Genomic DNA, 13,544 nt, shown 5'->3' on the forward strand with positions numbered 1-13,544 from the left:
GTTCAGTAAGTGAAACAGTTGCCGAGGTGTGTTGACTTTACACTCTCGCTTCTTGAAAATGCTAAGTTAAATGTGAGCCATCCTCTAACGGGAATCAAGATTAATGTGGAGAAAGAAGCTATCCCAGGGTGTGTGGCCTTCAGTTGACAAGTTTGTATGCAGCTGAGCAAGATGATGGGCTAGCTGCAAAGAGCCTGTGCTCAGAGATTCAGTTATTTTCCCCTCATGATTTCCTTCTGGCTTTCTTCAGTAACTGTTCATTGGTGCTATAATGGGCATTGCCCTCTTGCTTAGCGACACAGGCACGCCTCGGTCTGGAGTCAGTTTGAAATGTGTGTTTGGAAGGAACCCCCCTCAGAGGGTTTCGACTTTAGAGCCAGATCTGAATCGTGTTCTTGCCACGTGTTAAACTCATCATCTTTGGGATGTCTCTTGAAAGTGCTTAAGAATGTGTTATCTCTTCTCTGAAATGAAAACGAAGGATACGTCTGTTTGCCATCATTAGATGTGATGACGTACGTAAGTTACGTGTAGTTATGTTAGCTACATGTAAAATAGTGTACGAATGTGAAAGCTTCTCATTGTGGTTTGATTCCTCCAAAGGGGTTTATGTGGAAACGACCACCTTATACACATGTAACTTCCACGTGTTTGTGCACGTAGGAAGCTTTCACCAGCACAACATCAGGGGGCTTGGATATTTTATAGTATTGCCTTCACAATGGACCGTCTTGTTCATCCAGTGTCTGTGCTGAGTGCCTACTATGTGCTTGGCATTTTTCTAGGTGCTGAGGATAAATGGGTAAACACATAGGTGTCTGTGCTCTTAGGTGGTGTTTACATTCCTCTGGGGTTGGGGGAAGAAACACCGTAAATATAAGCAAATAAGATAATTTCAGACGGTGAACGTGCTCAGGAGGAAACAAAACAAGTAACGCACTAGGGAATACCGCGTGAACCGAGTCCAGAATCACGTGAACGGTTCAGCCGTGTGAAAACCTGGGAAAAATTATTCTAGGCAGCTGTCACTAAGGCTGAGAAGTGGGAAGGAGCTCAGGATCTCTGAAAGACACAAAAGGTACTGTGCGTTTGGAGCCTGAGGAGGAGAAGAAAAGGAAATATAATTAGAGAGGGAAGGAGCAACCACCTTGTAAGGGGACCGAGTGACCATGGTAAGGAGTTGAGATGTTATTCTAATTGCTATACGATGTTAGCCGGTTTTAAGCACGACTCGTATATTCCCCATCCGGGAAGCCTAAACAGTACCTATCAAAAAATCAGATTTTTTTTTTTAAAGCGATGATTTCTCTACCTTACCCGCCTGCAAGATCTAGGAAAGGAGCTTAGACCTCTAGAGGGCGCCAAAGGAAAACATTTTGCAGCCAAAGCCACAAAGGTCTTTTCAGCACCTACAAGGAGAGGAGAGCGCTCGGGCTGTTCCTTCCGAGTCTGGTACAAGAGGAGGACTCCGCTTGGGAAACTCATCCATCCACCATTCCTACCCAAACATAAAGTCGAATGAGCTTGGTTTGCATGTACCGGGACCTTGGCTTTCAAGCGCAGCACTGTTTTACCACGGGATGGGAGTGGGAAGACATTTGGGGGTTATTTTTAATCTTCTTCCATCTGCTAGTAGTTGAGTAGAACATAAAACAAATACGAAGCCAAAATTTACTTTCTGGATTCATTTGGCAAGCAAAATGTCTCTATACTTAGAACTTTGAAAATATTCATCATTTGCCACTTGGGCTGTGTTATTCTAAATACTATTCCAAACTTACTTGATGGGAGTCTTTTCGCAAGGAGTACTAAGGAAGGCTACTGCATGGAGAGCCGGGGGTTACGATCAATGGGGTTTTCTGCAAATGACCAAATACCTATGATACAGGAGAGCCTTTATCGCATGTGAATGCTAAAGGCTCGTGGTGATTTCGAGAAGACGTTCATTATTGTCTTTACTAAGGACAAGTTCAGCTGCTCGGCCCTTACTCACAGAGGCTCTCATCTCCCCATTTCGTGCTGGATGATCACAGCCAAGTACTTTATATACTCTTTGCTTTACCCGGGGAGACTTCAAAAAACACTGAAAAAGCAGCCGACCAAATAAGTAACCTGAGCAAATGGATACAGAGCCATCAGAGAAGACAGAGAATCCCAAATCAACTAGAAGCCCCAGAAGGTCACTGATGAGTAAAGCACTCTATAGGTGCTAGCACTCCAGAAAGCACGAGCGAGTTTTGGAGGTGTTGTACCTGGTTATTCGATGGTATATTTGAACCCAGCCAGGAGGAAGAGGAGTTTTTAAGCTTCCAATTGAGCAAAGTGACATAGAGGTTGAACCTGCAACAGGAACACGCATACAAAGCAGGTGCGTGTCCAAGAACCTCTGTCAGCCTTCTATTTGGAAACACTTCAGCTGACATGTTGCCCTCATTTTTATGGAGAAGCTCTTGCTTCTCAAATTCAGTCTCTTGCTACCTACCAGACACGCAGCAAAGAAAGTGCCAGACCATTAATTATCTATTGATTTTAATGGACTTAAACAATAAAGTCACTATCTACCTTCTCTTTCACAGACAATGGGGAACTCTGTTCCCAGAAACACATCCATATTTAACGAGAAAGACAGGAAGAAAGGAAGAAAAGAGACAGAGTCAGGTCCGCCTGAGTATTTCAGACCATCTAGAGCAACATGCCCTTTATCAATTGAACAAAACTTGCGATCTTTGCCCAAGACACTCCCCCACCCACCCTACCGGTCCCAAATGAGGCTGATCCATGCAAAGCACTGGGTTTGGATCCCATAATAAAAGAGAAGATATCATGTGAGATCTCCAAGGCAATAAAGAATTCCCAAGTAAAATACGTTATCAGGGGACTGTCTGAAGGACTGGATTATAGGACACATAAAGGTCCCCACCAGCAATCAGTGTCCAACAAATGCTGCTTCCTTTAAGAATTGAGGGTTTGTGGCAGAAATACACAGAAACCCAAATCTGAATCCCAGAGTCTCTTACAACACCCTCTGGAGACTCTTGAGAGGACAGCTGTTAAGGGATGGGTCACCTTCTAAACAAGGGTGTTCTTCCTCCCCCTTGGGTCTCCTGCACCCTAGACTACAGACCCCGAGGGACATTTGCAGAGCAGGAAGAAGGCTGTTTCTTAGCTGATGTCAGAGAAGAGTTACTCACGGAAGCACAGGAGAAGGGCAGGGCTGGAAGAAACTTTAGAGGTCATTTACCTCCAACTCCTCTAAGATGAGCGAAATCCCATCCCACCAGCACCCTGGACCTCCCAAGTGCGAGGCTCTGTGCCAGGCTGGGGGAGGGGCCTCAAAGCGAGCAAGGCAAGCCAGCATTCCCGGAAAGCTGCTTCCAAATAACCCAGGAGAGGCAGGGGGAAGCGCAAGGCAGGCAAGAGTTACCTGGTTGATGGAGATGACCGCCAGCCGAGGAATGGCCACCTGCACGACCACCTGCAGCAGCGAGGTGCCCAGGCCGGCCAGGATGGCCCAGGTGAGCGGCAGCGGCAGCATGCTGTAGGTGGCAAACAGCGTGAAGAGGACGTAGCCGATGCCATCACCCAGAAGCCCGTAGCCGAGGCCTGCTGCCAAGATCTGGGTGGTCATGGCCACCCAAGTGACCACGCCGCTGTACTGCAGGTACGTGTGCGAGGTGGTGTCCTTCCTGACCACCACGAGCGCGCAGATCACCACCTCGATGCCAGTGAAGAAGCCCAGGAGAATGCCCTTGAGCGGGTCCATGGGGGCCGAGGCCAGGCTCAGGTGGAGGACCAAGAGGGTGAGTTTGGTCAGCACGTCCAGCACGTTCATCACCACCTCGGATTTGCGCCTCTGGCCCAGGAAATAGCGCTGGTAGAGGCGCTCCAGATCCCTGGACTTGAAGGAGTTGCGCAGAGTGGGGAAAATGACCCCTCGGTAGCTGTAGCCCCCATTGAGGAAGAAATCCGAGTTGCTCGGGGCGCAGTCCAGGTGCAGGAAGCCCAGATCGCCCCCGCCCCCGCCCCCGCTGCCGCTGCCGCTGCCGCTGCGTTCCGGGAAGACTTTGGTGCCACCGGAGCTGTGCGCTCTCTCCCCGGGGCCCAGCGAGTAGAGGGGCAGCGCCGAGTCCCCGGACAGCTGCGCCGCGTGGTGGTTGGGGCCGCCGCCTGCAGCGTCCGAGGCTTTGCCGGAGCCTCTACTCCCGCTGCCGCCGCCGCTGCCCCGGTGCCCGTGAATGAAGCGCTGCTCGGTGATGTGCCTCACCGCCGTCTGCCACAGCAGCCGCTGCGGCCGGGAGCCGCTCCCGCCGTCGCCGGCCGGGGGCGTCGGGTGGATGGTGTAGAGTTCCTCGCTGCCGCTCAGGCAGCGCACATCGGAGAGCTCCATGGCGCCGGGCCGCAGGCGGGGAGGCGCGGAGCCCGGCCGAGGCGGCGGGGAGGTGGGGGGGCGGGGTGGGGAAGGGTCCCAAAGACCCCACGGTGGCCCGACCGGAGCTTGGTGGCGAGCCCCCGGTATCCCCGGCCGCCCGGTCGCGCGAGCCCTGGACAGGAGGCCCCGCGCGTCAGGTCATAGTGCGCCCCGGGGCAAAGGGCGTCTGGAAGATCGCCGCAGACCCCTGCGTCCTTGCGCGCCGCCCTCCCGCCAAGCGGCGCAGCTGGGGCGCGCGGCAGCGGTGGCTCGGTGTCCGCAGAAGCCGCGGCGCTCGGAGCCACGCAGCCTCCTTCCCGGGCTCAGGCTTCTGGGCCGCTCCTGGGCTCAGCGTCTTGGCGCAGCCTTTGCTCTCCAAGAGGCACCCGGGCGCCGTGCTCCTTTCTGCTGCGCGCCGGGCGGGTCCTGGCTGCGGCACTGGGCTCGGGACACCCACGACTCGGCGGCCGCGGGAGGGCTGGCCCACGGTGACCGGCGGCGGCGGCGGGTGCGAAGTTAGCCGCTGTGGCAGGAGCAGAGCCCTTCGGGGAACTCCATTGCGCCGGGATGGGGAGCCTGGGCGGAGCTGGGGGCGGGAGCAAAGAAGGGGGCGGCGTGGGGGACGGGGAGGTGGCGGGGTGCCCCGCGGAAGAGGTGGAGAGGTGACAGCCGCAGGGCTAACAAGTCACCAAACAGTTAATTTGGAGAAGGGGGTGTGCTGAGGCTCCCTCCTCGGCTCCTCTCTGGCTGTCTCCTCTTCCTGCGCGAGGACTGACAGCGCGGCGCTGGCTCTGGCCCGTCGCATCCCTCGGGGGAGGCGGCAGGGTCCCAGTCGCGGCTAGAAGACGAGGTCAGCCCTTCCAGCTGTGCTTCCGAGGGGTCGGAGCCCGCCGTTCCCATTTCCTTCACTTCGTTCTGCGGAGTCCATTTGGCCCGGAGCTGGGAGGAGCGGGAGGTGGGGGCAGGAGAAAGTGGGGAGGGCTCGGAACCCAACAGCTCCGAGGACGCAGAGAAGCCACCGGTGCGGATCCCCGAGGCTAAGAACCGAAGCGTGGCGGGTGCGGCGAGTTTAAGGTTTGGGCGAGGAGGGAGGCCCGAGGCCGCGGGGAAGTCGGCTGAGACGCCACCGGATCCAGGGACGCGCCGCGTGCCACCCTGGCGCTCTGAAGCGCGCAGCGGGCACCCGGCGGCGGGGAGGAATTTGGAAACCTGTCAGATCGGTCAGACACCCGCGGCGACTTAAACCCGCCCCCACGCCAAGCCACGCCCCCGGAACAGGGTTGGGGAGGGGTGGCGGGGAGCTGGCACCCAGATCTGGCCAGGACGCCCCAGGTCTTGGAGGCAGCAGCACGCGCAGACCGGCGTGGGTGAGGACGACCGCGGGCGCCCCGGTCTCCCCCCGCGCGAGGATCCAGCGCTCCAGCTGGCCGCGCGGGCCGGTTCCTCCGCTATTCTTTTTTAGGCACTGGCTCTGGGCCTCGGCAGGTGCAGAGCCAGGACTCGTAGGCCGCGCTGCCCACGGGCTCCGAGAGCCCAGCGCGGTGAAATAGAGGGTCTCCTTTCCGCCCTCCCCACCCGGGCATCGTTTGGCGTAGCCAACTTTCGGGCCAAAAGCAAAAGACCCGCAAGGAGCCGCAGTTGTAGAGACAGCTTCCAGCAAGGGACTTCACTACACCAGTCGGGAGGGGTGGTGGGCTCGTCCCCTGAGCGCCGCGCGCACCAAGTTTCTCCCTGCTTGCGGCAGGGGGAGAGGGGGAGGACGTGGGGAAAACATTTCCAGCCGCCCGCCCTAGCTCCCGTTTCCCGCCCTCCGGGCTCCGCGCCCACACCGGGCGGAGCCGGAGCGCCGGGCGCCGGGGCCGCAGGGCAAGTGTGGTCGCCGCAGTCCCGGCCTCTGCTGCAGGTGGCGGAGCCGCGGTGGCCGCCACGTCCGCCACCGCGACTGCGGCTCTCGCCGGTGGAGCCCGGGCCCTGAGCACAGTCAGCTGATGGCCAATGACGTCAGGCCCTGGGCGCGTTCTCGGCTCCCAGCGGCGTCCTGCGAAAGCCCAGAAGACCGCTTGCTGCCCCCTCAGCCGTTCGGAACGCGCGATTTCCCCTGCTCTCTCTCGGAGAAACTCCCCTCCCTCTGCCTGCCCCGAGCCGGGATAGCTTTCCACGGCCCCCCTCCCCAGCCACACGCTCCATCTCTAGGGTTATTTGTGTCCACCGTGTCCCAGAAACACGAGATGTAATGCTTTCCTTTTTATTCTCTTATCCACACACATGGGTTTCGGTTTAAATCCAGGACTGGTCCACTGCCTTGCACAGAGAATCCCAAAAGGGAGAGGACAACTAACATTTTCTCCTATCGCTTAGCAGTAGATTTCTGGGGTGTAGAATACACCCGGAAAAAAACTCCTTTAATCGCAGGCCTTTAGAGTTGTAGTCTCTCTCAAGAAAGAGAACAAAACTGAATGCTCAATTTCAAATAGAAAGAAGGTCGGTTCTATTTTTAAGCCGGCTTGCGAAGAAATTAATTTAACTACAAAGATCTCCCAGAGTAGCTGGCCCACTCCCAAGGGGGGCTGGAGGTTAAGAGCAAAGCACCCCCCAAAACTCAGTTTCGCAGTTATCTGGACCTTCATGAAATCATCCCAGGAAAGAGACGTGGCTTGTTTCTTGGTTCCTGAATTGGGTGGACTTCTCACCCTCATCAGCTCTCCTGAAACTCTAGTGGGTCATAAGTATGTTGACTTGAGGAAGGAGCCCAAACAGGGCAGAAGGCTGGTGAGGGAGGGGGGCGGGTTCCTGCAGACCCGGTGCCAGGATGTGTGGGGAGCTGTGTCCTCTTTGTAGGCATTGCCCCAAGTCATCTGTGCTAATGACCATATTAGTAAACTTGGCAGTGGAAGACACCTCTTTATTTTCTCAATTCTTTCTCCTTGGGAGCCTGAGAACTCAGCCTGAATAAATGAGGGGTTGAATGCAGATGGAACTTTCCTATGAAAAATCTTCCTCCTGGACATATCCCAGGATGATTTATTCAGCAGTAAAGAAGGCATGCCAAGGAGGGGGAGACTGGACCCAATCAGATAAAATGACTCAGGCTGATGAATGAGCATAGCAAGCGACAGAAAAAAAAAACCCAACAAATTAATGAACAATGCAGGCTGAAACTAACATATCGAGAAAATACTGCATCTGGTCAACTGACTCCTCTGGAAGTTCCTTTGCTGTAAAGGGTGTTAGAACAGGTTATTTAAAAATAATAGCACAGGGGCACCTGGGTGGTCAGTGGGATAAACATCTGACTTCAGCTCAGGTCATGATCTCACGGTTCAAGCCCCCCGGTCGGGCTCTGTGCTGACAGCTCAGAGCCTGGAGACTGCTTGGGATTCTATGCCTCCCTCCCTCTCTCTCTGTCCCTCCCCCGCTCGCACTGGCTCTCTCTCTCTCAAGAATAAATAAACATTAAAAAATTTTTTTTTTTAAATAACAGCACAGAAGAGAATTAGATTCTTCTTCATCTCGGGATGACACCGTGCCATTCAGCCAAAAAAAACCATTCTGTTTTCAAATGACAGCATTGGCTTTACACAAATATTGAGAGCCTTTTTGGACTATGCAAACCACCAAATGATTGTCATTTAAAACAAGTTAATTCACTGCTTTGAGTCTACCATGGGCCTCTTTTCCGGCTTTCACTTACTCTCTGCATATTTATTTGGGGTGGGTCTCTGTTATATGCAAGGACCTGTTCAGCATTTTGCAAACTGAAGGTCTTTCTGTACACAGTTGCCTTCTCTTGGAATTTCTCTCTATGCACACCCCCTCTATGCATGAACCATAGGGCAGTCCAGCAAAGGAGAGGAATGTTATTCTACGGAGAAGAAGGAGGATGTTGGGAAGGGTTGTTATGAGAACAAGTCCCCCACCCCCACTGCCATTTCCTCCTCAAAATACTACTCCTCTCATCCTTCAAAGCTTGAGCCGGGTCCTTGCACAAATCCTTTCCCGATATTCCCCGTGAAAATTAAGGACTTCTTTCTGTGGAAGAAGATTACAAAATGGAGGAGGCATTGCTAAAAGAGTCACTCAAAATAGAGTCAGAAGGATATCCAGGAAGTAGGACCTGTGCCTGTCTCCAGTTTTCATTCGCAGAACTTTTGACTTTTGTCAATTGCAGATCCGGGAGCTCCTGGAACACATCCTCCTACTTTGGACTAAAATAGCGATAGTGTAACACCTGTTAGCCAAATAACCAGCCGTGTATAGATTTCTTTAAACTCTGCCAGCACCCATCATGATTCTTTCAAAACAACTTATGTAACCTCGTGTGTTTTGCCTTTGTAAGCCTGTACACCCCTCTCCCATTGACTTCTGTGGACTCTGTATCCTCTGTATCTCCTGTGTCTCTTGGCTTGTGATTCCTAAGACTCGCAAATAAACATGTTTGGTTGCTTTATAGCTTTGTTGTTTTCTTGGTCGACACTTGTCCGTTGTCCAGCAGTCTCTTCTGGGTACTGCTAATGTGGCACTTAGGACGGGGGACTGGTTCTATGCTCCTTGCTTACCCGTTTCTCTCCCCCTTCCCCATGAAGCAGTGAACTCATTGAAGGAGAGAACTGATTTTCTTGGGCCCACAGTCTCCAGTTTCTAGCAACCAGAGTGTTGACCTTAACCATAAAGCCATCAGGTTTTTTTGTTTTTTTTTTACCAGGAAAAAAAAAATTGGGGAATAGTCATTTGGCACATGCAAGCTATGGAAAAACCACGGGGCAGTCCAGCAGACAAAAGAGAGGAATGTTATTTTCTGGAGAAGAAGGAGGATGTTGGGAAGGGTTGTTATGAGAGCAAGTCCGTTGGAGAAAAGCAAGAGTTCAGAGTGATGACAGTTTCTTATAGGCTGAGTTGCCGGGATAGTGGATTTCTGAAAGATTCCGTGTGTATCTTTCCTTGTTGGGGGGTTCTGATCATTCTTTCCTGTCGATGATTCTTCTGTTTGAGTCTGTATTGCAGTTCTTCCTGCAATTGTAATTCTTCCTGGTATGGGTCCCAGCCCCCCTTCTAGCCTCCCCACCCTACCCAGCTTCAGTGAGGTTTTCCTTTATTAATTTTCGCAGTAATAAGATTAGCAACAATTTATTGAGCACTTCTCCCTTAAGATCTTTGCAAACATCTCGTTTAAGCATCTCAGCAATTCTCTGAGTTAAAGAGAATAAAATGTTCTTCCCATTTTACTGAGTAAAACACTGAGGCTCCATCTGGCTAAGTAACTTCCCCGGGATCTCATGGCTAAAAGATGACAAAATTAGAGCGATTAAATTTAGATTATATAATTTGAGTATTCACATGCTTAATAAAAATGCTGTCACAACTAGTCAACAAATGTTAACCTAATTTAAATAGGACTGACAGAAATGAAAACATCAACTATATTTGGACTTCCCAAATGCAAATTAAATAAGAGACGGCTGAGGTATTTAGGCTTTGAAACTTCTGGTAGCATGATTCCAAAGGTCAAATACAGGTCACAGAATTAATTCTTGTTTGGGTAGACGGCCCGTTAGTTTTTGTACAGTTAAAGCCACAGACACTATTTCTACAGCTTGTGAAAAAGCAGATTTTGACATACTGGATTTAACCAAAATAACTGAGTCTACTTCACTTCCTTTGGGTGGTAGTGAATTGGGTGGTTGAGGGGGAAACATCTTGTCCCATTAGAAAATAACATTGTTTGCTTTATGACCTGGCCATACCCACCGGCCTCGCCTACAGTAGACGTGTTTAAGAAAGGGAAAATGTGTTTTCCTCCGATGCATCTTTGACTTCATAGGTTAAGTGTATTAATATATAAGTTTAAATTTTATAGGCGCGGGGCCCTTTGCAAAATGCCCGTAGAAACCCTGCCACTCACTGAAGACGTATAAAATATTCACAGGTAAAAGAAAAGATGGGCTCAGTTCAGGAAGGGGACCTGAAACCAGGGAGATCCTGTTTCCAAGGGGAAGGAGGGTATTTGTGACAGGCGGCTTCCAAAGCTGGAAATCCTTAAAGGAAAAGTACATGACATTTTGCTAAGAGGTGTATCTTAATTGTTCTCCCTTGCACCCCACCCGAAGAAGAAACAAAGCGAATGGTAACAAAATGACCTCATCTTGACTGTGGTGATTAACTGGCACGATGTATGAAGTTGTACACCTTAACTATGCAGTTTTTATTTTCAGCTTTACCTCAATACGGCTGGAGGTGGGGTGGGGGGAGGCCCTGACTGTCTTGCCTGGAAAGCACTGCTCTTAGGGAAATATCAAAGGCATCCTTGACCGCTTTGATGGAAGTCAAGTGGCTAAAATAAGTAGGGCTTACTTTTTATCGTGTCAGTCATTCCATAATGTATATAAATGTCAAAGCACTATGCTGTACATCTAAAACAAACATAATAACGTATGCTAACTATACTTCAGTTCAAATTTAAAGTAAGTAGGGCTCATCCATAAAAAACGGTCTATGAATTTACAAACTTTGAACTCAGGTTTCATCGGGAATGCAGCACAATGTACAATAGAAAAAAACAAAGTATCTCCTTTGCTCCCCTCTTGTATTTTCTTCTGCCTTGTAAAATGCAAGAGAGGAAAACAGCCCCTAGTATACATTTTGGATCTTCATCGGATCTAGTTTAAATTAGATTCTGGTGCCTGGAAGGAGAAGGGAGTCTCATTAGTGGGAAAATAATTCTGAAACAATGTATTTATATACAGAAGTCATCTCTTAGTCAAGTCAGAGGAAGAAATCTTAAAGTGACTTTAAACATTGTTTTTTCTTCTTAAAAGATGATTGATTCCCTTGTCTCTGGTTTCACTAGAGTATGAGCTTATTATGACATCACTTACTAAGGTTTCACTTACTGAAATCATAAGATAACAGGAACACACACACACCCGTGTGCGCGCACACACAGCTTGTTGGAGAAACTATTAAGGAATTAAAAGAAGCAATAATGAAAGAAAAAATAAGAGAGTTTCCAGCCAGTCTACCCGTGCAGCCAAACCCTCTTTTGGTCATGGCTTAAGACCTGCTCAAGACTCGCTTTTTAATTTGACACACATATGAAGTCTTGGGACAAAATGATCGGACTCAGTGGGAAACAAGGCAGATCATTTTCCTCATTCTCTTTTGGGAAAAAAAAAAAAAAAAAAGAGAAAGAGAAACCTACCCGAGGGCTATTCCAATAACAGAAACATCTTATTTTTTAAATATTTCATCCTATTACTGACCCCCCTCCCCCACTCCCCAGGAGACCCTTGGAATCTATGGAGACTATTCAAGCTAAAAATGTGTAGACAGCATTATAATATATTCATATACATATATGTCGTTGTATATATAAATCTCTGTCCATTAAATGAGTTTGTGAAAGAAACGTATTTCTTCACTTTTCAAAACTCAGTGTATTTCTGTCCTACCCAGTTGGTGACATATTTAATTGACATCAGTCTGGAGGCTTTCGTTTGTATCCTCCCACCCTAGGCGTGAGGGTGTGTTGGAAGGAGAGGGTGCACCCGTGAATGCGCATGCCCTCTGGCACCTGACTGTTCACAAAGGTCATCCCTGAGGCAGTCAGTCTTTTGTGCTACTCGGTTCCCTGCGGGAGAGTCTCCATAGGTCCCCTGTGCTTGGTGTAACACATTGCCCTTCTCTTTAGAGTAATGAAACCTCTCCACGACACTCCTGAAAAAAGTCATTATTTAAGGCACACTGGCTTTCTCTTTTTCTCTGTCTGTCTGTCTGCCTCTCTTCCTGCTCCGGCTTGGGAGTATCTCCATTAGACTGATGAAAACCCTTGCTTTATGTTGCCTCCAAGCCCATCTGCTTCACCCATGCGCACGGGTTCCTCCGTGCAGTTCCAAAATCTTTTAAGTTCTCTCTGGGGATTATATTTTTGTAAACACCAAAGATGAACACATGACTTTTGCTTTCTGCTCTTTCTTTGCGGAAGTGATTTAAAGAAAGCCGAAGTGAAGGCAGGGAAACAGAGGAGCACACAAAAGCAAATCCCACGAAGTAATATCTTAAAATATGATTCCTATATGCCAATGTGAGAGTCACTCCTCTCAAACAGTGTTTTGTTGTGTTTTTTTTTTTTTTTTTACATGGTGGGTTCCAACCAGATCATAGATTGTGAAATGACCTGGTGGGTCACAATTAGCATTTAAATACTAAATTCATAAGGGGCGTCTGAGTGGCTCAGTCAGTTGAGTGTCGGACTCTGATTTGGGCTCAGGTCATGATCTCACGGTTCCTGAGCTCCAGCCCCGCGTTGAGCTGTGTGCTGACAGTGGGGAGCCTGCTTGGGGTTCTCTCTCTGTCTCTGCCCCACTGGCACGTGCACATGTGCATGTTCTCTCTCTCAGCAAATAAACTTTCTTTTAAAAAAAGACTAAATTAAAGAAAGTAAAATAGATTAATAAGGAAAATCATGTCTTGCGACTCCATGCAAAGGTATTCTTTAGCATCCAAATTCTTCTCCTCTGAAGTAAAGAACAGAAGAAAATTATGGGACACCTGGGTGGCTCCGTCAGTTAAGCGTCCGACTTCGGCTCAAGTCATGATCTCGTGGTTTGTGAGTTCGAGCCCCGTGTCGGCTCTGTGCTGACTGCTCGGAGCCCGGAGCCTGCTTCAGATTCTATGTCTCCCTCTCTCTCTGCCCTCCCCTGCTCACTCTCTTTCTCTCTCTCTCTTCCTCAAAAATAAATAAACATTAAAAATTTTTTTTAAAAAGAAAGGAAAAATTTTCGATAGGATTTCAGAGAAATTCCTAATCAAGTTCTTGGTGTTACAGTATCTGAAATTCACAAAACATAAAGTTCAGTAAACATGGTATTTCTCACTCTACAAATAGATACTTGAACTCACGTTATATAAATAGGAATCAAATAGATTTGGATAGTGATACACACACACACACACACACACACACACACACACACACACTACATGTACTGGACACAATTTAGAGTGGATTTCTTAATGTAGACTGAAGTAAACGAGATGTTTGGAAGTGATTGGTCCGGTCCTCAGATGCTAAGTGGAATCCTGAAATACTAGGTTTACTTGAAGCCATGGTTTCGTGAAACGAGTTGGGTTTTTAGTCAGG

The 13,544-nt window shown here is 49.5% G+C and overlaps 1 protein-coding gene across 1 annotated transcript in view; it reads right to left on the reverse strand.

The window, feature by feature from the left end:
- Nucleotides 1-4,387, reverse strand: part of ADCY8 (adenylate cyclase 8) — a 220,151-nt gene extending 215,764 nt beyond the window's left edge. Inside the window, exon 1 of the mRNA XM_042923617.1 lies at nt 3,425-4,387. Within this exon, the coding sequence (XP_042779551.1) occupies nt 3,425-4,387 (963 nt within the window). The remainder of the gene's footprint in view (nt 1-3,424) is intronic.
- Between the last annotated feature and the right edge of the window lie 9,157 nt (nt 4,388-13,544).

This window comes from Panthera leo, chromosome F2 (assembly GCF_018350215.1).
Source record: "Panthera leo isolate Ple1 chromosome F2, P.leo_Ple1_pat1.1, whole genome shotgun sequence".
NCBI lineage: Eukaryota > Metazoa > Chordata > Mammalia > Carnivora > Felidae > Panthera > Panthera leo.